Below are 26470 nucleotides of genomic sequence, written 5' to 3'. Positions count from 1 at the left end.
GATACAGGATTGGTAAAATGGGAGAACATTTGCGAATTCGACAGAGCAGTTTGACACTGCATACAAATATACAGAATTATCTTCGCGTTTTCAGCTATCTGGAAAAACAGAAACTCTGTCTCTATAACCGTTTACAAAATCCCCAGAATCCACCTGAACTAACCTGAACATCTCATTTCTGGACACATTGAATTCAAATGTTAATTTTTTTTATGACTTTCTTAAAGTTAACAATTTCACTGTCTGGTCTCTATTTCCCTATATTAAGTGGCGAGAGCGATGGATGAAAGTTCATTTTCCACACTCTGATGCAAACAGCCCTTCAAACATACATATTGTTGAAAATACATTGAATTGCTGACTCGCAAATATCCTGAATATTTATTCATTCAAACCATTAATTTCTGTATTATTTAACTCAAACGTCCCAAAAACTAAAAATTCTGAAGCACTGACAGTACTGATTTAGGCATAAAACTTCCGACCGGTTTAATTCCAAAAGGCAAAAATTTAATATCGTGAGGTTCATTCGAGAAATGAAATTCCATTGTACTTGGTTACTTTTTAATTTAATTTTTTCACTAATTAAAATGCAACTTTCCAGATTATCGGTGCAGCAGTCTTTGCCCTCTGCTTATGGCTACGTTTCGAGCCTGGAATCAACGAATGGCTAACTATCCTCAATGCAACCCAGTTCTACATTGGAATTTACATCCTCATAATTGTGGCCGTGATAGTGATGGTGGTGGCTTTCTTGGGATGCCTCAGCGCCCTGCAAGAAAACTCTTTAATACTGCTCGTGGTAAGTGCCTAAACTCGTATATTTCTTACGCTGGAAAGCGGGGCAAACTTCCATAAATAACACAATATTAACGCCCAAATAAACTCCCAACTTCCAACGTGGGAATTATGCCATTGTTAAACGTCCTCGAATACAATATAATCCGAGAACTCTCGGGGACCTTTCGCGTTTCCAAGGCAATGAAATCCCGTCTTAGTGTATTTTACATTTAAATACACACCTATGAATCGCATTTTCCTTCGGAAAATGTTGCCAGATTTGCCGACCTGGAAGAAACGTTGGGGTTTTGGATATAGGGGATTAAAGTTGGAAATAGTCGGCATTACGAAGTGATTGCTGGCTTCAGGTTAAGGTGGAAAGTTCTACTTCTTGGCAGCATCGTTTCCAATTCTGAATGCTTCTGTACAATTGTTTGCCACGCAGATAAAGGCGAAATTAAAGAAACCCTTTCAGTTAAGGGCGACAATGGACTGGTGGTGTAGTTTAGTAAAATTGCGTTCTTCCATAATAATATATCTGGAGGCCCCATCTCAAACACTTCAATTAATATAATTGCATGCTGGAGAAATACCGCGTAAGCCACGTCTTTATACGGGAAATAGTAATACTTCCTTGTATAATAAATTAGACTCTATAAACCCCCTCTAGATTACAGACGAAGGAAAATTGCTTTGAGAACTTTTATCTCGACAACGAAGGAAAACAAGCAGGTTTCGTCCCGCTTTTCCAACAAGGAAACAAGAAAAATTCTCGCAATAACGACTGTTCGTGAGAAATTGAGCTGCACAGATAGTTTTTCGGCATATCCACACTGCGCTGTTCTTGATTATTATTAAATTTTCATTTTTCACGAGTTTCAGGAAAGGGCGTAATAATTCGAGGAAAAAAATTGCATTGGAAACACGCATATGTAAGTGCGTGACTACATTTGATATGTCTTGAGGCGGATTTGCAAGTCGTATTCCTATAGTTTACCATTTTCAAGTAAGATGAATTACCTCGGTGTTGCGTGGAAATATGTTGAAAACTTTTATCATTTTCTTACGCATGCACTGGCCTTCACTACATGGAAATCAACTTTATTTATGGTAGAAAAAGAAAATTTGTAATTGTCCCCAATGCACATACACACAATTGAATTAAATCACGGAGAATATTTTTGTACTTACTCTGATGTTTCATGTCTTGAATCGAGTTATCCAGGATCAATATAGGCTCCATATCGCTTCATTAAATCGAAAAATAGCATTTTAAAACTGTCGAAATTTGTCCTAATATTTTCAAATCAAAGAGAACCGGCAGTTTTAAACATTTTAACGTCGATATTTCAAGGATAACAGAAGTGATTGCCTTAAAAAGATAACTGAAATTAATCATCCTACTGCTCCCTATGGTCCAATACAAGCGTAGTTTCAATATCTCTTTAGGTTTCTGAGATACGGGGCCATTTTTAAACCTAGTTTGGCCATTTGGGCTGGGCTCTAAAATGCAGGCCCCTGCAAATGCTTTCTGCAGGCTCCAGGAGCTGAATTGAGCGATCCAGGGCCAATATAAGATCGATATCACTCCATCAGACTGATCTAGAAAAGGACACGAAGAAAATCTAAAAATGCGTTAGTAGTATGAACTAAAATTATTTTTAACATACAGACTAAATCAAAAAATAAAAGACCCAATCAACTTTTTCCACTCAGCAAATAACATATATCAAAGCGCAAACATTTAGATAATTAGTAATAACTAAATATGTTTCATTTGTTTCCAGGCGAAAGTTCTCAAATAAAAGTTAAACAAAATTTAATTCGATGCGACACGCGAAAACGTGGAAAATCTGAAATTAGAAAACTCTTGCCCTTGATCGCTGTGAACGATTAATCGATTTTTGAACGTTAAATCTATGTAGTTCCCTTTCCCGTTCAAATAGTGAAGTTTCATCTAACGTAAAAATGTAATTAACATGTCCCTCTAACCATACGAAACCTTTTCAACTTTATATATGTCCATATAAATATTTATCTCAGCTCTACGTGCCCGGATCGAGGTTAATCCCTCAGCGTCGCCGAGAAAATGCGGTTGAGTTAAGGGGCTTTAACTAGCGTAATAAAAAAGATAAATAATAGCCCCGGAGTTTAGTTTTGTAAATTAGGTTCGGTGCTAAGCAAATGTTTACGTTGCTGTAAAAACCGAGGGTAAACTCCTCTTCGCCACTAAGAAAAAACCATTAAGGAGTTGCAGCCGGATATCCTAATCGCTTAACTTGGCGCTGCAGGATTATTTCGAGCACAAATTCCGAGCCATTTCACCCCAGTCAAATAACTCTCTTGTATATCTTTCTTTCTAGATGGTGGCAGAAGGAAAAAGTTGAGATCTTGCGAGGAGTCGACAACCGTAAGGGTCAACGGGCTCGCTAAATTAAGTTCTTTTGCCGGTTTTAATACTTTTTTTTTATCAGAAAGTTCAAAATAATCCAAAAATTTTCCGAAGATAACACACGGCTCCATCTCAAATGCCTCAATTCAGGTGTTGGAGGTTAGGAGTGCTTCGAGGCTCCAAAAATTTTCAGGATTTGAAAGTTCCCTGGAAATTATTGAAACCCCCCTAGGGCTTAAATAGAGAAATGTTTCCGAGTTTCAGGTAAGGTAAGGTTTTCGCTTATACCGGCTTATATCCCTTAGGGAGAATACCTCTAGGAGCAAAAACCAAAACTTTCAGACTCGATTTACTCCTCGACATTGCAGCCGTCAGAAACTATACGAAGCAACACATTCCCTCTTGTGGCTTTACGATAAATTTGCGCCCCTATGTTTACAGAATGATCTATTTTCCTTGCCTCTATACTAATGTTGAACAAGAAATTTCATTATATTCCGGGAAGAGACAAAAACAAAATTAATTTCAGCAACGAAGACACCCCTACTTTAATAAACTTCACTATGTTATACTGCCATATTGATGGCGGCGGATTCGGCAAATAAAGGAATTATAGGGGTGTGACCTCATTACTGAAAGCTTAGAATAGGGGCTGCAACGCACCTTGGATAAAAGAAGTTTCTTTCTAGAATAACATAGGTTTTTAGTCAATTGCTTCCAACTAAAATGGCCACATCACCGAGAAAGTTCTTCTAAATTCGGGCAACTCTGGAGGGGTTGCAATGTCTTTATATCGACGGTTATTATTCCAGTCCTGTTTGGAAGTTCCCGTCTCTAATTTTAGAAATCTAAATTGGTAGCTCCGCCAATGACTAAAGTTTCCAAATAAATTCCCTCGTTATATAGCCGAAGCTATCGATCGACCTGACTGTACGTGTTACGCTAACACAGACCAACAATATAATTACATTGTAAGTTTAACTTGGTAGACTGTAATTAAATCGTTGGCCGCGATGTTAGACACTCCTAGTTTTTCATTGGGCTCTGAAAACGTATTTGGGCGACCAAACGGTTATCAAATTATACGTATAGGTGTCGCACACAACTCCAGTGCCGTTTGGTCATAATTTTGCCCTTAATCGTTCAAAACCCGAAACAAAACGGTGTCATGTCGGACATCAAACGGTAATTAGTGAATGTCAGGGACAACTCGGACCATCCAAGAGTCATAGATCATTTGCAAAATAGATCGTTCAGCGAAATACATGACACCAGGCACAATTCATTAAACTCTTGCTCTGCGAATTTTCGCAATTTTACAATAAAATTGTTAATTATCATTTCCCATTAGTAATTGTTTCCAATGCAGACAGAAAATGCTGATGCTACATTTGACTGACATCTTATCCGTTTTCAATATTTCTGAAATTTTTCATAAGGGTTATCAACTTTTCGCTATTTTCCAAACTTCGAACGCCGGCATCTCGGAAGCACGTGGAGGAATTGCCTTAAAAATAGCACAAATTAATCGCCTGGATGAGCCCTACATTCTTGCATAAATAGATTTTCAAAATCTTTTTAGTGTTACTGAGATATGGGGATACAATAGTATTGATTTTTCACGATTTCGAAGGTACTGTAACTCGGAGGCCCTCAAAAATGTTTTTCTAAGGCTGCAGAACTTCAACTAAGCTGTCCAGAGTCGTTATAGAACTCATTAACAAAGGAAGAAGTTTTGTATAAAAACAAGGAAACCAGCTTAGCTGCGCCACAAATGGCAACGTTGTGTTAGTCATTTGTCAATTCAGTATAACTGTCGGACCTCAAGTGTACGTGAGTGTGAGAGAGAAGGAATAGTACATCAGCTGCTAGTATCGAAGTGCAACCGTTGCCAAACTGATCCTTTTCAGTTCACTCCTTGGCATATTCTTGGCGTATCGATTTCTCAAACTTAAAATGTTTTGAGATGCTGCTGACTAACCTGAGCGGGCCTAAATGGTTACGTTTTCGTATAATAGCCTAAGATTTTCCCTTAGATCGCATTTTCATAAGCATATGAATTTAGCTACATTTGACTGACAAATCAAATACGGTTTAATAAGGAAAACACGGGATCTCATTGCCCATGTTTCATTAAAGGGAGAAGAGGGGGGGATGGCGCCTCCTCTTCACCCTATAATGAAAGAATATCAAAGAAGTATATTTCACGTTGTCAAAACATACGGCAAGCGGAAAAGATTTATATCAGCGTCTATTCGCAAGATAAAACTTTCCCGTTCTGTGCCATTTGAGAAATAGAAACTTCCAAAGCAATTTTGTTTACTGAATAATCTAGAGCAAGTTCCGTGAAGACTCATTTATTACGCAGGAATAATTTTGCCTGCGAAACTGATTCATTGTTGTCTTGCATATAGCAGGAGGCGCTTTTTTGTTCCTGAAAATATCATTAGTCATGTTAGTCAACGGAGGAAAACTTGTAACAAAGGAAATCAGCCAATGGTCATACAATTTTCGTTTTTATTCCAACGCTCTACATTGATCAGACTTTTTAGATGGGAAAATCTGAAGCTATAAATGAACCGCTTTTTCAAGTCGAAGGAAATTTAGCATCTCAGAGAGTAATTGTGTTGTTTTATCGTCGTATATGTAGAGGCTGCAGTGAAATAACAAATGGCACACCATAAAGGTCTCAGTAGATTACCGAGTAGACAAAACGTCTTTGCAAACTTTTATCTCAGCAGCGACGAAAACAAGAAACTTTTATGGCCCCCAGATAGAATAAGCAAGAAAGATGCGTCCCCAGTAAGTCACAGACTTTGTCGAACATAATGAAAGTGTTCGCATATATTTATTCATACTTGGAAAGTTCATAAAACATTTTTTTCTTCGTTGGCAGACCCATGGAAAATGAAATTTCCTGCACTATAATAAACCGCATTCACACTTGCTGAAACGCGGTATTTGATAATATCCTCGGGTAATCGATTTTAATCAAACTGTCAACAAAATGGGGGCACTTGTTAATTTTATAATAGAGGACGTATTAAATTATAAATGGGTAAATGGAATATCGTGTAATGTTAACTGCCATATGACTCTGCAGGACAGAAAATCAATGCTACGTGAAAGAGGGTTGAAGGTTTCACGTGAGCTTCAGTGCATCTTCAGAAGGGAAGGCAGGACAACACTCACGTTTACCTTTATTTAGTTCGCGTCTACGTCAGCATTCCTGTTTTCTACATTTATATTCAACTTCAATATCACGTAACATTTTTTCCTAACAGCAATTTCTTTCAATCAAAAACGGGTTTTGTCTGCTAAAATCCTAAATCGGAAATTAAATTGCGTCTTGTTCTCTCTCTTGGTAGAGCCAAAGATAAGTGAAAAATAATTTTTAATTTTCCCAAGATTGCCAGGCAATTATAGTGATTAAGTCTTAACAGGTCTCCGGGGATGTCTTTAAATTTATTTGCAAGTTGAGGTTTTGAGCGATAAAAGCGAGGGTTTCGCAGCTGGAAAATTGAAATAGTCACCCAAGACGAGAAGGATTTTCTTCATTCAAATTTCCACTCGATAATAGTTAGATTTATGGCAATTTTCTAATTTGGCTTGCTTCTGACAACGCAGCCGAAACACGATGGATGTGCCTTTACGCCATCGATCAATTTGATCTGTCTGGTTTTGACCGAGATATAGCGCGACGCCTCCAGCCCGACATATTTTTGATTTATTTGACTCTGGAAAAAATACACTTCCATTACATAGACATCTGCGTGGATATTGGAAACTATACAGAAAATCGTCGGTTCATAAACCGAACATTCTTACCCTGATGCCGAGGAAATTATTATTTCTGGAAATTTGATAAGGGTTGACGTGTTTCGCCTTAATCACACACTAATTCCTATCGGGCCTAAAGATAGAACAATGCGTGCTGGAAAGTCGTTTTTCCCAACTTGACACCAGAGAGCGAAGCCATTATTAATGTCCGAGCTATTACGCAATTCTATCAAATTTATATTTATCCCCAAGTATACACATATCTCTAAATTAGTTATAAGACATGTATCGTGTCTCGTGCTAATTTGGGCCCCAATCCGAAAGACCCACACAACCTAAACACAAGGGATAATGCGTGTTGACTCTGCATTACCGCGAGAAAACTAGGGTTAGGCCATTATTAATGTTCGAATTACACATGTGGGTCTCATAAACAACTTTGTATAGATTCTCACCTCAGCTAACAACTTAGTATCATTTAGCGTATCACTCATGAAGTATGCATCATTTGGGAGTTTTCATTACTCATTAATTTAGGTAAATTTTATCGTCATAACCACCCCTCCCCCTACCCGTTCCCGTTCCCCTTCCCCTTCCCCTTCCCCTTCCCTTCCTCCCAGATAGCGCCGGCCTGGAAGTCATTCTCAACGAGAGCCTTCTTTGGTTGAGCATTTCTTTGACTGAAGATGTGTACGAACTGTCAATTAATTTTATTGTTGCCCCAATGCCCGCACCACCTCTTTGACTTCAACCGACACAGGCAACGCTGCGTTAGTCATTTGTGCAATCAGCATGGCCGGAATAGAAAGGGCTTACGTGGGGTTGACTCAGAGGTCGCCTCTTCTTGCGAAAGTGCCACGTTGCCGAAGTGATCATTTTAAATAAATTTTCGCGGATTTCCAATCATCGAGCTTGAGATCGTTTCAGGGTTCGCTCGCTAATCTGAACCGCTTTGTGCTCATATTAGCCATCAATTTTCGCCCGAAAGTCGTAACTATTTTTAATTTTAATTAACCAAACTTGGCGGCCACAAAAGTTGCATTTCCATAAGCGAAGGAAACGGAGCCTCTAAATAATTGCTGCTTTTATTAACCCTAGCTTCGCTTCGGGCTAGATAAATTAAAAAAGAAACCGAGCAACTTTTTGCTAGAAGGGTACAACGCTCTTTGTCTAAAGCCCTAAATAACTATACTAAGAAAATAAATGGTTTTCTTAGAGCTATATAATGTTATTCATACGCCCGCTCTAGGTTGCAGCGCCTCTAGCACCAGATTAGAGCGGACTTTTGTTTTAGTACCATAAATAGAGCTGAGCAGGAGCGTCTCTGAAGATGATTAAATATTTAAGGTTGAAGGAAGGCATAGACCGTCGTTACCTTATCACGAAAATTAGTCTTGATAGTATGCAAAGAGCTGGAAGCAATAATTTATATTCTGACCGGAACAACGACGAAAATTTACGGCAACGCAATTTGTAGGTTGTAATTAACATCAGGAGCCACGGTTTATCATTGCAGCCGAAACATCGGGGCTTTAATTAATCACTTCTTTTATTAATCCTTCCTTCCCTTCGGGGATCGATATTAAGGAGGGACACACCATTAAGCGGAACGAAATCATTTAATTGGGGATCCGAGGAAATGGAATTTTCACGTGTAGGAAACATTAAAAATTCAGCCTGACAATGGGGCAGATTTCAGAATTGTCTCGAAAATGCTGGGAGCTTATCTGAGTAGAGAATCCTGTACTTCCAGGGATCCTTTCACCTCAACAACAGGACAATACACTTTTGTAAACAACTTTTGCGGTAGTTTCTGGGTTTATTTCCTTTTTATTTCGGCCAGCTTTAGTTAAAACTTTGAAACACTTTATTCAGATATAAAACACACTACACCCCTGAGATTATCGTAATACCAAGAAAAAAGAGAAAAAGGTATTTCCTAACAAAATCAACGAAAACAAGTGTGGCTGCAATAGGACTGAATGGGTCTTACGAGACGGTGGACAGTGGAGCGTTCAGTCGCCCGCCCGTTGTAGTTAAAATGGCGTCCGAAGTAGGCATTAACAGATTTTTTGTTTTTTTTTGCAGTTCCTGTGAGATGTTGAAACCTTCCCAATAAAAACAATTTGCTAAATTGACGAAAAATATGGTGAAACGGAGAATTAGCCCCAAAATTGAAGATTTATTTTAATTAAAAGCCTCGTGAAGCGAACGGAAATGAATCGCTTATTTATGAAATTGCGTGCAACTTTTTCTCGTCCAAAATTCCCTTTTTAATTAATAAAACCGACTATGGCTTTTCGGAATGTTTTGCTTTAGTTTACCTGCGTGATACCTTAATTAAATTCGCCCCGATAGGACGTTAAAAATACACCTCGGATTAATTTCCATAAAGGCGCGTCCTAAGTCCACACCATCGCTCCTATTTAAATAATTCATACTTTCAATCATCTGTTAATAACCTGATGAGGCTTTGGCCGTGGAACTTCTCCGAATGAAACGTCGCGGATTTTCCGAAGGGAAACTTGGAAAATGCCCCAAAATAAGAAAGTTTCCTCCCAGGGAAGTAATATAATATAGCCCGAAAAGAAATTTAAAGCTCTCGAGTGTCCGCATCATTTAAAGTATTTTATATTCCACCTCAGCAATTTCCACAAAATTCTTTGTGTAATTTCGGATTTATGTGTTACCCAATTTATGTATGGAAATAGGATCTCGCCTCAGCAGTTCCGAGATATGGATATTTTTTACATTCGGATCTTTGTTTCCAGGGAAATAATGCCTTCGGATTCAAAATTGAAAAAGTGCAGGCTTACAGTAATAATCATATAACGATTAAGCCCCATTTATACGCCCAACTTTTCTTCAATTTAAAAATGGAAATTTTCGAAGAAGAAGTAAAACACTTAAGTTGGATAATCACTTAGTTAATTCTGAAACTTTCTATTGTTAAAAACGAGATTCGATTAAAATTTCCCCATCCGCACTTTTGCGATTTCCATTAAATTTTTCGACAATAAGAATTCATTAGGGATAGTCTTTTACTGATTAATGCCACTCCCTATAGGGCGGATGCATTCTTCACCGATCATATTTTAGAAAAAGGAAGCAATCTGAATTCTACTGGATAATTTAAAATCCTCCGCTAAGACTTTTATTGGCAGAATTCTCCACGGATTTCCTCTAAAAGAAAATGTCGTTTTAAGGGAAATTAATACCTTATTTTAAGAGTTTCCATTACCTTCAGGAATTCTATTCATAGACTAAAATTTCGGATTGGCTCTTTAAAGAATTCTGTCTCAAACATAATTCCTGGCTATACGCACGACCCAAATAAGGCCATTATTAAATTATTCATACACTCTAAAAGCCACTAAGCTAACTTGTATAAGAATATGCTGATGCGGCGCATATTTTATGCTCCATATCAAAATATTATGTTAATATGCTCTTGGAAGGGAACAGGCTTCGGCCCTTCCCGATAAGAAGTTTTATATTGTGTACGAATAATGCTTGAAAGCGGGCATTTTTTTCGAGTGTAAATTTAACCATATCAAAATGAAATATTGGGGATCGCATTACACTATAAAAATAACATTAAAAGGGCCAGAGAGGGAAATGTTCCTGTGTGCCATTGATACAGAAGTAATGGAACGAAAATGTATTCTTTATAAGACGCTCGCGTGTGCTGAATCCGAATGAACCCAAAGCTCATGTTAATAATGAAGTCCAAATTCTGGAAATTCCTTATTGCCTGATTGAATAGCAGCAGAAGGATTTGAATATTTTTATATTAGTCTCGACTAGCTGCTCTATACGAGGTGAGTCCCGAGGAACTGTACATACTTCTATCACGGAACAAGATTACCAAGAGGAATATCGAAAGAGCATTGAAAAGCTGCTTGAATATTTTATAGTTATTGTACGGGGAGCTTTACGTATTTTGTCGAAAAATTGTTTTGGCTGGAGAACACCGTTCTGTATGACTAAGAGAATATTTTCGGAGTTTCAAAAATCCAGGAACGTCGTCCAAAAATTTAGTAGGTTTTTCTAGACCAAAGAAATCACCCCGTATAAGAATTTTGGAAAAAGCGGTATGCACATTTGCTAAAGGTCAGATGAACTAATGGCTATTCCCAATCTACAAGTTCATCACCCTCTTCATTGCTTTGTAAAAAAAACAAAGGTTACGAAAATGCTACAATTTTGGTTATATGAATATACTTACCTTCCTTATCTTGAACATACTGTACTTCAAAATCAGATATTACCATTAATAACAAGACACAATGCTGCAATATTTGTGGGAACAATCATGAAGAAAAAATTCATTAAAACATATATAACATTTTAAAATTAAATCAACGAGGAAAAAAAAACCTATTTTTACTATTGTTGAATTGACTGAGCTGAACGCATAGAATTGGGAGATCAATTTGGCAATATCTTTAATTAATAATTATTGCCAATAATAAATAGCGAATGTTTCATTGTTGTGTAAGTTTTTTGGATCAATTTCCAACAATAGTAAAAAGAAGTTTTCTTTGTCTTCCCTTTCGTTATTTTTATGTCTTGAATTTTTTTCCTTTGTGATACCATCAAATATTGCAGTCTTGGGTTTTGTTGTGAATTGTAATATTTTGTTGTTAAATGCACCGAATTCAAAATAACGATGGTCGGTATATCTAAATACACAAAACTGCAGCATTTTCGTAAACTTCGTTTTTTTACAAAGCAATGAAGAGTGTGACAAATTTGTTGATGGGAGATAACTATTATTTCATCTAACCTTTAGCAGATGTGCCTAGAGCTTTTTCGAAAATTCGTATGCAAGACCATTTTTTTGATTTGCAGAAAGCCCACTAAATCTTTTGAACACGGTGCTGGATTTTTTAAACTCTGAATATATGATCTGACTCATACACAACAGTATAATCTTTCGCCAGAAAATGATAATAAAAGCAAACTGGCATTACAAACTTATAACCAAAACCATTTTTCGAAAAAGTGTGTAGAACTCCTCGCATAATAAAAATAAAAAATGTGAGAAACTTTTTAATGCTCATTCAATATATCTCTTGATAATCTGGTTCCTTGGCAGCAGCAGGTATAGTTCCTCGTGACTCACCCTGTACAATTCAAAAGGTTTATGAATAAATTTGATCTAAAACTGCGGCAGTTATCGTGATTTGTCAGGGAGATTTATTTTTCCTATTTGTCAATTTGAGTTTTGTTCTTTATTATCAAAAGATTTTTTTTTAAACATAAAAATTAGTTCAGGTCAGTTCAAGTTGGTTACATGGGGTTGGCAGTTGCAAGTCGTCCAACGGAGTGTTCGATCGTTCACAGCAACGCAATTAGTCACAGGTAGCATTCAAATTAAAAAGACATAAGCACCAGGCCCATATGGGATAACACCCAAGATCGTAATGGCCTGTGCGCAAACTTATAATCATATTTCTCTTGAAATCTGTAATGGGCACTTAGACGAGAGGAGGCTTCCCTGAGGCCTGGAAAATCGTCCGCTTAGTCTTAATTGAAAAGCCGAAACCAAATTAAGCGGAAAAACCTTATAAACCAATATGTCCGTTGAATACCATAAAAAAATTACTTGAAATCCTTTTAAAAAAACAACTTTAGTAAGAAATTAAGGAAAAAACTCTACTTTGCAAGTGGTGATTCGAATATCAAAAAGGGAAATCCACAATCGATGTGCTGGCGGAGGTTTACCGGATAGTGGAAGCTATAAATAAAACTTGGTATACCCATAGGAAACCTGCAACGATGGAAGTTGAAATGCCTTCAACTCCGCCTCATGGAAAAGCATAGTCAAGGCCCCCGAAAAGCAGAAAACTCAGCAAATAGCTTATCAGCATGGTACAATCATATCTGAGTCATAAAATAATTATAAATCCAAATGGAAACCGGTCGGTAACAATAGGTGGAATATCACAAAGCTCCATCCTGGGCCCTATTTTGTGGAATATTTACTATAATGATATCCTGAGAACTGACCTCGAAGCTGACATCACCCTAATAGCATATAGGGATTAATAGGCAATAGTCTGGTCAGGAAAAGAAAGGAACGAACCTAATATGCTGGTATGTAAATAAACAGAAATCTGAATTAAATTGGTCTAGAGGTAGCCGAACAAAAAACTCAGATGGTGACACTGGCCGAAAAAAGAGCTTTGTAAGAAATCTGCAAAATTGTCTTATACTTATCCTAGCGCTCCTAACACCAAATGTTGGGTAGCTCAGCAATAGAATACGAGAATTCTGACGAGCACTGTCCTGTCCACTGTCCTCTGTACTGTGCCAATTTGGAAAGGAGTTGTGACGCGCAAAACATACTTAAGGTTTTTACAAGAAGTAAATCGCAGGCATAACGGATAGTAGTACATGCTGAACTGCGTCATTAGCGGTGATTCAGGCAATTGCGGGTCTGTCGCCCATGGACATGCTAATAAAAGAAAGAAAAAAATCCTATAGGAACGGACATGGAAAAGAAATCCTATTGAGCTAACATAGAAAACGGACATTCGCGATGTTCCAAAAACGTACCGACAAACTTTAAGAGATGGTGGGAGGTATCGATACAAACTTTTTTCTTAGACAAACCCATGTCCTTAAATGAACCGTTTAGGCAGATAAAAAACACTATGGTTTTGGTCATTATAATCACCTTTTGTTTGTGTTAGATGATGCTTTATTGATAAAGAAAGAGTAATTGTTAAAAACGTTGACCATTTGTTTCAATATAAAAATTAATCACCGGTTCGTTGATCCGCGGACCCTATGGAATATTTCGGGAATAGCTTTTAGATGTGTGCAACTGGTCATTATTCTTGATGAGAGATCTGCCTCATTACGAATAGGCGTTTCGTAGACCAGAGATTTGAGATAACCCCGAAGGAAAAAATCCACGGTGTTGAGATCAGGAGAACGCGCGGGCTAGGCTAGAGGACCTCCTCCTTCCATCCATCGGTGCGTATCAGTAAGTTCTTCAAACGAAAAATTAACGTTTTGTTTTGCGGGTATGTGTTTATTAATGAAAAAAAGTTTGTATTTTTGTGCCCCACCACCCCTTAAAATCAGAGGTGAAATGAAATTCAGGCAACAAAATGATCACGGACATAATGAAGAAAAAGATCACTTATGTGGAAAAGTTCAGGAGTAATACGAAATTCCACGATCAAATGTATAATTATTTGGAAATGGGAGAAGGGAAAGTAATGGACTAAGTATAGAACAAAGAGTGTGAAACCTGCTGAACACAATGCGGATAAGAGATTTCCATCCCCCTCCCGAAGTAACGCTACTCTAGCGGTCCCAGGAGGAAACTCCTGGGTGAAGAGGGAAAAAGTTTTTTTTCAGGTAGTTCAGAATCTGAAAAGCCTCTCATATTTCTTGTACAAGACACGTATCGTGAACTAAATATAATCCACAAAGTTGCTGCTCCAAGTGCATTAAAAAGTATCAATAAATAATGTCCTCCGCCCTAAACAGATACACAAAAGAGACTATTTATTAATAAACCCAGCAATTTGTACAACTTCCACAACTCTCAGCTTGAGCTATTAAAACTTTCTCTCCAAGAATAGAGAAATAAATAATTCCCTGCTTTGGTTTTCGAAGCGTATTTAAGTTTTAATGATGCTATTCGATTTTTTTGGTAAAGTTTACGTGGAAGTTTCATTGCAACACCGATATAAGCAAAGGAGTTCGTTAGTGGGGCAGACTTGCTGCTTTATAATTAGAGGGTGGCTAAGAAACTTCTCACTTTCAAGTTGTAGGGCAACTTCCGCCAATGTCTCCTCTAATACATAAGTTTCCAATAACAATTAGATCTACATTTAAATTATCTTTTGCGACACGAGAAAGCTTTTGCCATAATGAAAATGCTGACATTTTAATAATTGAGCATTTCATTGTCTGTTATATCAAACTAATTTGCTCCGGAAGCGAAATCAAGAAAAATTGCCCTCTGCTTATTTCGTCCCTAATTAGTTCTTGGCATTAGGTTTGAAATCGGTTGCATCACTCTTTGCCCTCATTTATTGTCGGAAGGGATTTGCCCTTCTTCCGTACCCGACCCTGGATTTGGCTTGTTGTTGCCCAATTAGGTTCGAGAAAAAAACTATCACACACGTTACCAAAAATTTACATCCCCGGCCATAAATCTGGCCAAAGAAGGTATTTATGGCTGTTTAAGGGTAGTATCGGAAATTTTGAAGTCGGGGGTTGTTTTAATATTTTATATGGAAAACTGTGCTGGTGTGTGCGCCTTAAAGTTTGACGGTTGCCCCTATAAATCATCATTTTCTTTTTTAACTTATACCGAGATCAGGGCTGCCCTACCCTTATCAAGAGTTATGACAGTATATTGATTATGTTTTATATATTATAACGTATTAGAAATGTCAGTGTTTCTAGTTCGTTCCTCATAGATACCTCCTACTTTTTTTAGTTTAACTCCTTTTCGGGGGCTTTGCAGAGGACTCTATCTCTGAACACCCTCGCTCGGAAATTATTTACAACCAGCAAAAATCGCTAGTTAATAATTAGATTAGAGAAAACCTCAACCCTTCGGTCGTCCTGACCCTTGCAAATCCCAACAAATCCTGCAGGGATTTCCAAATTTCCCTTACGCCTATTTGGCTAATATAATCATCTTAAATGTCCGATGTAATGATTAAAGGATAAGGGCCCCGGCTTAGTTCGATACTAATTGGAATCAATGGATAAAATCTTTGACCGGACCTTTATCGATAATTTAAGGTCCTTCAGGCCTGGAGGAGAAACACAGGACTCCGCAATTTTTGTAATAGATGTTGAGTAATGGATGTAGAGAGTCACGGCCGGAATCGGCTGCTTCGAGCCAATCACGATGCACTAAAAATGACGAATTAATGAAAAATCGCATATTAATTAATAGGAGTCATTATGGGATTAATCTGAATCCATTAAAGGCACGTGTTCTCGATCAATCGATGGAAAAAAGCGCAAAAAATTGTGATTTTATAATAAAAATGTGTCGTAAAATTGGCAAAAAACTTACCAGGACCGTATTTAACGGAAAGCTGGGGATTAGTCTTCACTAACGAAACGTCGCAGAATGAAGCCGAGAGTGTCATATCCGAGCTAAATAGAATAAAAAACTGGTTTTAGTTCTCGTCTATCTCTAGTCATAATTCGGGAAAAGAAGATATTCGAAGGCTTTCGATTTTTGCGAAAGAACTGAAAAAACAATTTTGACGATTGTTTTACACCGTGAAACTAATACCCTTCAGTCCATCTGTAACAGTTTATAAGACCCGCATGCTGGACATCCTTATCTTGGACACATTTCATCGGCCCATTGACTTTTTTGAAAAATTAGCAAAAAGCCGCAAATACAAACCCTCTGTATTTTAAATGAATTTTTCCTAGAAAAATTCCACATTCAAGAAAAAGTTAACGGAATAGAATATTTTTATACACGAAGTATTTTTTAAACGGAACACCACGTCTCCGCTTACCGTAAAGTATAAGTTTAACTCTTAAAGCATACGTTTAACATCTAAACTGAAGTAGTGACTAAACGGCTGATTAGAAATACTTGCTCCCATTCAATGAAGTCTAAATCTGTTACCGTTCGTCACATTCTCATGCTAGACATCCCTATTTTGAAAGCATTATACAGGGTGGCCCGTTTTTTTTTTTGGTTTCCACAGGTACCGTGAAAACCACTGTAGATATCGCAAAATAGTTTACAATTTTTTTGCGAAATAAATTATGCTGCTCCCAAAACTTTCATGACTAACCACGTTTTTAAACTACGGAGTGATTTAGATAATTTCCATTTCAGGGCTCCCCTCGTATTTTCTTTATCTTCTGGCCTATCGAAACGGAGAAAATACATTCCTAGGTGGAATTTTCCGTAAAATCCAGGGGTGAACTCAGTTTTTTTCTATATATTATAGTTTTTTAGTTATTGACTAATGTTGGGTTTTTTCTTATGAGACATCCCCTATATTTTTCCATAATAAAAATTTATTTGTAATTTTCGTTTGGAAAATATATAACGCCATAGCGTTGTTTCCATATTTCGTTGGCGAAATTAATATTTATTACTTTTTCAATTATTTTTATCACGAAGACTATTGAAGTAGGCTATTGAAGCACTAAGCAAAAAAAATAATTATTATAAATTATAATGTTTAATAGCGTCAATATAACATCAGTTTCTTTGAACACTTTTACAGACCGTTATATTAACACACTAGAATATACAGGGTGAGTCGGGAGGATCGTGCCAAACTTCAGGAGCGTGTTGTACATGAAAAATAAATGTAAAAAAACTCAAATGTTGTTATCCGATTTTCGTTTGTTTACAAGTTATAGCGTAAATAAATTTTTTTAACTAGGATTCTATTTACCATAAACGGCAAAATCGGCGTTCGACGTCTCTGGGTTTCAGTTCATAAGGAACCCAATTCCCTTGTTTTTGAATCATTCCCAACATTTTTAAACGATGTGAAATTGCTTGTTGCGTCACTTCTAATGTAAGTGCAAGTTCTTTTTGTGTTTGAGACGAATCTTCCTCCAATAACACTTCCAATTCCGTATCTTCGTACGTTTTCGGCCTTCCACTGCGTCCTTTGTCTTCCACGTTAAACTCACCGTTTTTAAACTTGTGAAACCACTCACGACAACTTCTCTCACTCAAAGCAGCCTCACCATATGCTTCTACAAGCAATCGATGCGCCTCAGCTGCAGATTTCTTCAAATTAAAGAAGTAAATCAAAAGTTCCCGCAAATGACGCTTATTCGGCACAAAACTTGACATTTTTGCAAGAAAAAAAAATGTGATGCTGATACGAAACCACTAATACTTCTAGGTTATGTTGTTACTAGTTGATCAAACTTGCGATAGTAAGATTTACATCTAGCAATTGCAGCATAACCTTCTGGTGGGACCATGCTTTGTTAAACGGCGGAAACTTATTTGTACCCCTAATAAAATTTTTAAAAATTATAAATTTCATAAGAAATTACATAAATTAACGTTTGGGCATCATAGTAAATGTTCAAAAATATTGCCATTAACTTCTAAACATTTTCGGCTTCGTCTATGAAGAGCATTCGGTGCGCTCCTGATTGTTTCATGTCTTTCTTTAATGGCAGCTGCAGCATTTCTAATGCGTTGAATTAGTGCATCTTGAGTGTCCACTTTTATTCTGTACACTTCAGTTTTAAACCAACCCCACAAACAATAGTCTAGTGGTGTCAGGTCTGGAGACCTTGGAGGCCAACTAATAGGGCCACCACGACCAATCCAACGTCCAGGAAAGGTACGTTTATGGTAAATAGAATCCTAGTTAAAAAAATTTATTTACGCTATAACTTGTAAACAAACGAAAATTGGATAACAACATTTGAGTTTTTTTACATTTATTTTTCATGTACAACACGCTCCTGAAGTTTGGCACGATCCTCCCAACTCACCCTGTATAGCACCATAAAAGTAATTATTCTTACCAACAACAAGCACTAATAAATAATTATTACGAGTAACTTAATAGGTAGTTAAGTTATTTCATCGATCAACTTATTCCGTAATTATTCAAATTGTTGACTTTTATACAACTTTGACATAATTTTTCTGTTCATTTTAAGTAATTTATTATGGCGATTGATCGCCCTTGAATTTGAGCTAAAGGTCTATGAACCACCCGTCTTAACTCATCAATATTAATATATTGAGTGCGGTATAATATACTATCTCGAAAGTATATTATACCGCACCCAATATATTAATATTGATGAGTTATATCTAACTAAAACCCAAAAGAAAAAGTATGATGTTTAAAGATCCGGGGATCGCGGAGGCCATCTCACTGGACCGAGAGTGCCTTAACCACGTATTGTTTAAAGTGGCATTTAAAAATGTAATGATTACAGGGGTGTTGTGAGTCGAAGCTCCATCTCGTTGGAAAAAAATGTGATTTTTGTGTACTAACCGAATTTCATCGATAATTTCCAAAATTACATCTTGTAAAATTTAAAGATACTTGTAAGCATTCAATCCTCCTGCAAAAATACGATGAAATATTTTACTTCCGATGGTAAAGCAGGAAATGCTGAGTCCAATTCGTCCTTGTTGTGGAGGAAATATGTTATGTGGTTTTTCTTGCGATGAACATCGAGTGTTATGTTTATTTCATGAACTTGTACTAGTTATATGAACTTTATCGGACCAAATTACTTTCCGTAAAAAATGTTATCACTGTTTAGCTTCTGCAGATATTAATGATAAAATTCAAGTGGGCGTTCAGCATCTTCAGGAAAAGGTGATGAACAATTTCATTTTTGTTTGATTGGAATTTATGCTTACGTACCATTCGTAAATCTTTAGACCTTGCAACATGTTCTACTTGGGGTGAAAGGGTTATTTGCTATACTAGCTAAAATGTTAACTTGACTCTACCTCTTCATTATTGTCAAATCTCTTTACACTGAGTAATTTTTCGAAGTTTACAAATAGACAGTAATCTGACAGAGCTAAATCTGGCCAATAGGATGGGTGGAGAAGTTCGAAACCAAGTTGATTGATTTTGGCCATCGTGATGATGGAAGTGTGGACTGGCGCGTTTCCTTGATGAAGGAAGACTGTCTTTTTTGCCAAATGCGGTCACTTTTTCCTAATTTCTTCGCCCGGACACTGCAGTTAATTTGTATAACATTCTGCGTTTATTGTTCTTCCTTTAGGGAAACAGTCAATAAAGATTATCTCATGTGCAGTGCAAAAACCAATCTTCATCACCTTACAGATGCAACGGTTTTCGTTTCCCTTGAGAGCCAGTTCCCCCCTTTGAGTCCATTGCTTTAACTGCTCTTTCGTCTCAGGTGTGAAATGATAGACCAATGTTTCATACAGGGCTATGAATCGACACAATACCTGAACTTTATTGCTGCGAAACTTTGCCAAACACTCCCTTGAAACATTCTCATGTTGCCATTTGTGTTCAATTGTGAGTAATCGCGCCACCCATCGTGCGCACAGCTTTTTCATATCCAATTGTTCGGTCAAAATGCGATGTCCAGTACTTTTTAAAATGTCTATCATGTCTGCTAAGTCACCCAATTTTAGCCGACGGTTTTCCGATACAGTTTTGTCGGTTTTTACCACAATATCTGGAGTGGTCAGATCTCGAATGTCATCGGGTCGCCCACTATGGAATTCGTCTTGGCAGCTCGTGCGATCGCGTTTAAACTCTGCCACCCAGCATTTTAGAGTCGTTAACGAAGGACCAGTTTCCCCCAGAGGAGAATCTAACTCCGCTTCGGCGTAGGATGGAGTAAGACCTTTCGAATGAAAATATTCAATCATGTATCGATGACCAATTTTTTTGATGTTAACAAAATCTGTAACACAAATCAACGTAGCACCCTCAAACTTCATACATAGAGTCGCGAGATGAATTATTCGTCCACCAGAGTTATTTTCTAAAAATCGTTTATAACACACACTAAATGTTGCGCTTGATTGAAAATGTGCCCATATGCAATTAAACTATTAAATTTTTATTAAATTTGCCGTAAAATAATCCTAAATAATTATAAAAAAAAGCTCGAAAGTAATAATGGTTTCAAAATCTGAACTGATCAAAACTATTCATCCACTTTGCATCCCCTTGCATTTTAATGAAAAATCTCATAATTTAATATTTTGTAGGATATCCTATAATATCCTTCAGCCTTTCAGACATTGATCCAACAAGCGTTTTTATAAAATTAATATCTGTTTTGGCCCATTCCTCTTGACACTTGGCTTTCCATTGGTCCTTATTGGATTTTTGATGTTTTTTTACCCTTTCTTTCAATTCAAACCATAAATGTTCAATAGGGTTTATGTCTGGTGACTGAGGCGGCGTTTCCAATACTTTTGGTGCATTATGTAATAACCATTCCCTAACACTAAGTGCTTTATGCTTAAGGTCATTGTCTTGTTGGAAAACATATTTATACAATATTCCCATATTATTCGCACTGTCTCATAAATTGTTTTAATGAATGTCTAAATAGACAAAGGGTCCATGATTCTATCGATAGAATGAAGTCGACTCGCACCATACCAAAACATACACCCCGAAATGAGAACTGAACTACCCTCATGTTTCACGGTTGGATTTAAATGTTTCGGTTTATTCGTCTCCCCTTGTTTTCTGTACACTAAAACTTTTTTGATTTCCCAAATACGGCAATTCGAATTTCATCCGTGAAAATAACGTTTTTCCAGAGTTCAATGTTCTTATTAATATACCGTCGAGCAGAGACAAAACGCTTTTTTCGAATTTGGCTATCGAAGTGAAAACCTTCTGTTTTTCATAGTTTAACTACTAAAAATAATTTACAAAGTAGTGAATATTAATTTGCTGCCCAAATATAGGAACAGCCCCATAGTATTACATTTTTTCTAAGAGAGAGTTACAAGTAGAATTTTATTTTGAAAAATCATACAGGGTGTTCCATAAAAAAACGAACTTTAGCCGTTAACTAGATAAATATAACATATAAAGAAGCTGCGTTCGCCTCTGATTTGTACGGAAAATTCTATCTAGGAGTTCATTTTCTGCGTTGCTATATGTCAGAAGGTGAAGAAAATACGAGGCGGGTCCCAAATTGGCGGCTTTTCAAACTCACCCTGTAGTGCTGAAACGCAGCTAGCTATAAAAATTTTGTTAGCGGCATCATTCGTTTCACGAAAAAGTAGCACACTACTGCGTAAACCGTTTTGCGCTATCTAGAGTAGTTTCCGCGGTACCTGCGACGACCATTGAAAATGGGCCACCCTTTACAACCATATTTCTTATCTAAATGTCCACAACTCTACTACAAAGCGACCTTGGTACTTTTTGCATTTTAGTACATCGGGACACAGGTGTTCGCCTTCATCGTTCTCCTGGCGGGATCAGCTGTCCTCCTCGACAACAGTGCAAGAGATTCCAACTTCCAGCCCCGAATACGTGAAAGTATGCGTCAGCTCATTATGAATGCCCAATACGACGAAGTCAGAAACACTCTCGCCATGATTCAAGAAGGTGTAAGTATGCCAGGAATTTCAAATCATTTGTTTCGGGAATTTGCCCCCTCAAAAACAAATTTATCGAGAGATATGAGAAGTCGCTAAACATCAAAGGGGAAATATTGAGTGCTTGCCAAACAAACCCGAGTGGAGTTTGCTATATGGGGATTAGGCACATATACGAACCCGATACTGCCGCATCTCTTCGAGAGATTTTAGCTTTGCAAACATTTCACATTTGAGTCAGTGGTCAATATCGAGTCACCAAATCCATCTCAACTATCCCCATTTAATAAACTCCACCATTACTCTCTTCTGAGCTAACGACAGAACTTTTATAACTCGTATCGTTTGATGTCTGGAAACTTTTCAGGATTCCTGCAATTACTTTTGTCAAATGCGCGATTTCTCACACCCGATGCCCTTTAGCTTTCCCGAGTTAACTGGAAACTTCCCCCCAATGAGATCGGATTTTTTAAATTGGATTGAAAGTTGCTTTCTTCGAAATTTGCTCATTATGTGATGTCCCGTAAAGAGCACGTTTTAGAATAAATATTAAAGCAAAATTTTCAACTCCGAGACAGTCTGGGGCACCTTGAAAATCTGGTTCTGTCACACGTGAAATGTCTAGGAAATAACGCGTGGAAGGACTTGATGGAGGTGGTTCTAGTGAAAGTTAAAAGTGCTAAAAATTCTTTTGGATTATTAGCTTTTAAAAATATCTATACATACAGGGCGCTACTTAAATACGCGACCATAGTTCAAGACGTTATTCTTTGGGTGGTTCCAAGACGGAAAGTGGATATCAACAGAGGTCCGGCAATGGTTTGTTTTCACGATACAAGGTGTCAAACTTTTATTTAATAGTGACGGATTAAAAAAAACTATTAAATAACAAGAGGAAGAAGTTCATATGACGCTGAAATTTAGTGATAATTTTTACTGTAGTGCGAAGCAATATTAAAAGTTAGAATTTGTCTTCTTTTGCCAGTGGCGTCCACGGGGGTAACGGCGAAAATTTAAGAAAAATTAAAGAAGAAAAACGCTTCATTAAAACTACAATTTGACAAATGATACGCATTTTTTTTAGTATAAAAGCATTTAACAACAGACCACATGGAACTTACAATAGTTGCTGAAATGTCCTTTTTCGCTTCAATGCAAGCATTAGCCGACCTTAACATCGATTACCGAACCCGTTAAAATATTTCCGGCTAATATCTTATCTGATTACATGACTCCCGTATCCTTTGGATTAATTCCTGTTCATTGTTGATCGGAGTTCTATAAACGAAGAGCTTTACATGTCCCCAAAAGAAAAAAATCTAACGGATTTATATCCGATGATCTGGATCGCCATGAACGTGCTTAATGTGAAAAAATATCAAAGTTTTAAAAAAGTCAGTGGCTTATAAATAACAATAAGAACTATAAGTGCCACTTCCAAATTTCACTAAAGTCAGCTAAAGTGTGATTAAGATTTTTTAAGAAAAAGTTTGACACCCTGAATCATGAAACCCAAGCACTGCCGGAACTGTGTTTATATAAACTTCTCTTAGAATTACTCAAACAAGCGCCCCTTGAAGGTTGGCCGCGTACTTACGTAACACCCTGTATAAAAGAACTGAAAAATTTTCTATTAAAGTAAAATTATCCAGAAATTAGGCACTGTCTGTTCGGTTTTCCAACCTGAGAGTAACGTTTCGCCGCTCAAGACCAGAAAGTTGCCCTGAAGGATCGGCAAAACCGTTTTCCGATCCCTTTGTCTGCGAAATTATTTCGCAAATTCATAACGCAAACTTTGAAAATATCGATGCTTTTGGAAAGACACTGTTTTATAAAATGGAGGGCTGATTTGGCTAACTTTTGGTACCGTGATTTTGATAAAGACGCTGGTACCCACTGGATAGGCGAGTGACGAAGAGGCACAACAATGGTCTTACATGCCGAATTCATTCCATAAGCTCATAAGTAAACGAAATTAATAATGCGATCAGTAATATCTGAGACGAAAATACATTTATTTAAATGCAAACAACGAACAAAGCGTCAAGTTAAGTCGGCCGTAAAAATAAATATTATAGGTCATGCGACCGAAAACGTGCTCTGTCGGGCTCTTCAAGCTTTTGGACTCGCCCTGGAGGACCCTCCTTTCCGGTTTTCAAAGTCAAATAATTATTTCAAAACATTTTTCATAAAAATCTCAAAATACTTCATTCGTGAATCCCTAATTAATGTGTATTTGAGGGCAGCAGTTATTGTCGAATATCGCTTAATACTTTTTAAAGGCCAAATTATTAATATTCTGGCAAATTTAACTGGAACAACGAATTCTCGTTCACTCGGAGATAACGTTTCTTCATGAGAATGTTGCTCAATTTACTGTCAAAGTTACCGGCACTTAAGTCTTCAAGACAAATTCTCCGAAGCACCACACTTTACGGTCCTTTCACAACTTGAAAAAGAACCTCTCAGTAGCAAATTAAATGCAAAAGTTTCGACATCACCTCAAAGTCGACATTTGTTGCCCGTCCAAGTGAAAAAAGTTTCTTCCCATTAGTTCTGGATAAAACCCGGCAGGGTTATAAATGGGGAACTACTGGAGTTTAGATTGCCCGTCGCCCTCTCCAAATCGAGAAATGTGACGTATGATCATGTTTACCCTTTTTCCTTTACTTTCGGGGGAATACCTCAAAAACGAACAAGTTTCCGGAAGTTTTCTGTAAGTTAACACTTGTAGATTGCTTGCTGCGGCGCTGACGGACCTGATGACTACTTAGTCCTGGGACAACCCCTGCCAACTGAATGCAGGGACACAGTGACTGGAAATCCTTTTTTCCATGGATGCGTGGACGAACTAACTTGGTTCTTTGAAGCCAAATGTGCCTGGATAGCAGCACTAGCTATGCTGGTGGCCTTTATTAGCGTAAGTATTTCGCAAATGTTTGCTGCGAACTTTCGGGACACAAAATTATCAAACTAATTCAGAGGTCGACATCAAAGATGCGAGTTAAACTCCATTAGCAAGGGAAGTTTATTTAGTTGACATTCGAATGCCGGTACGGATTTTGGCGTCATTAAAAGTTGGGGGGATCAAAAGCAAGCCGGGGCTTATTGCGGGGCGAATATTTGGAATTTGGGTAGGTAGGGAAATGTTTTAAATTAGTACAGCGAGGTTTTTGGGTTTTGTGACGTGTAAGGTAGCTAATGATTTTCGCGTCTAAAGTTTTTCAATAATCCGGAAGCGGGAGGAATAAGTTTTCCTCGGCGGGAAACAATTTCCAAGAAGAAGCAAAAGGATCAAAGTTAGTTTCTCGGAATATTAAACTTCGTAAGTTTCCGTGTGTATTTGGAAAATTTAAATTATTTCCACTCTGAGGACTTTTGCAATCGGTTAGCGTTTCAAGGTACCTAATTGAATTTCGCAGGGAGTTATTAATAAGTTAGGTAATTTGAACTTTGTATTCCAACTCGGAGAAGATTAAGATCTTTTATATTATTAATAAAATCTCTTTTGTCCGATTGCTGAAGTTTTAAACGCCTTGAGCAACTGCTAAAAACCTGCTCTTTTAATGGGAACAAAATAGCTTTAATTATAAATAAATGTTTATCGAAGTAAAAGCGGAGCTAGAACCGAAACCCAATGTAAGCTCAATATAAGCGACATGTGACAGGAGGGGAAAATGTATTACCCTGGGCACTAAATGAAGACGATAATACTGAGCAAACGAGGGCGTCTAAGCCTAAGCTGCCAAAACACGTTAATGATCGCATTAAGGTTTCAGGTTTACAGTAAAACCCGATTTGTTGACAACGTCTAATCGAGACTTAATGGCTCAAAAATAGACAAGTTTTGATGTGGAAATGTTCAGAAATAACAACTCGCCACCACCTCAAGAGTATTCCCGCAGCTAAACATTAAGGGCCTAAAAACTTGCAAACGTTATAAATACGCTTTTAATGAAAACAACCAACATTTTTAAAACACCAGAGAATTCGATGTGACTGAAACAGTTTCGAATTTAGAACAGAAAAGCTCAAAATTAGGGCAAAACTTCACGAACTATTTCACGATGTGACAGAGGCGATACTCCAAACTTTTCCATTATTTTAGTATCGTCCTGATGTCACATTTAACATTCTGTTCTTCTTTTTTTGCAAAAAATTCTTTGCATTCGACCCACTGTAATATCTTTTAAGTGCAGCAGACCTTTCCCTGCGGACTCGGAAATTAGGCGGCAAAGGAAGTTGCTAAAACTCAAGAGCGGTTTAAGAAGACATTTTTGGCACTGGAATCGAAGAAAACAATTCCGCGTATTAACTCTCATATTATCAAAATATTCCTTCCAGGAAATTGGGACCAAGATATCAGCGGCATACAAAATTGCTAAAGACTTCTTATAGCGCAGCTCTTTACCCATCTTCCCAACAATCAGACAATAAAGTCT

The 26470-nt window shown here is 37.4% G+C and overlaps 1 protein-coding gene and 1 long non-coding RNA gene across 2 annotated transcripts in view; one reads left to right on the top strand and one right to left on the bottom strand.

Annotated features, from left to right (window-relative positions):
- Positions 1–26470, top strand: part of Tsp2A (tetraspanin 2A) — a 56263-nt gene that overhangs the window by 23360 nt on the left and 6433 nt on the right. The window contains exons 2-4 of the mRNA XM_066289701.1: positions 605–802; positions 21864–22040; positions 24763–24948. Of these exons, the coding sequence (XP_066145798.1) occupies positions 605–802; positions 21864–22040; positions 24763–24948 (561 nt within the window). The remainder of the gene's footprint in view (positions 1–604; positions 803–21863; positions 22041–24762; positions 24949–26470) is intronic.
- On the bottom strand, positions 606–2672 carry LOC136343170 (uncharacterized). The gene is made up of 2 exons (XR_010732750.1): positions 1129–2672; positions 606–1068 (listed from the first exon to the last, which is right to left on the bottom strand). It is a non-coding gene; the product is annotated as an uncharacterized lncRNA (long non-coding RNA).

The sequence above is a fragment of the Euwallacea fornicatus genome, chromosome 13 (genome assembly GCF_040115645.1).
Source record: "Euwallacea fornicatus isolate EFF26 chromosome 13, ASM4011564v1, whole genome shotgun sequence".
Lineage (NCBI taxonomy): Eukaryota > Metazoa > Arthropoda > Insecta > Coleoptera > Curculionidae > Euwallacea > Euwallacea fornicatus.
The sequence above is the reverse complement of the archived record's forward strand: the minus strand, read 5'-3'. Positions and strand labels throughout refer to the sequence as shown.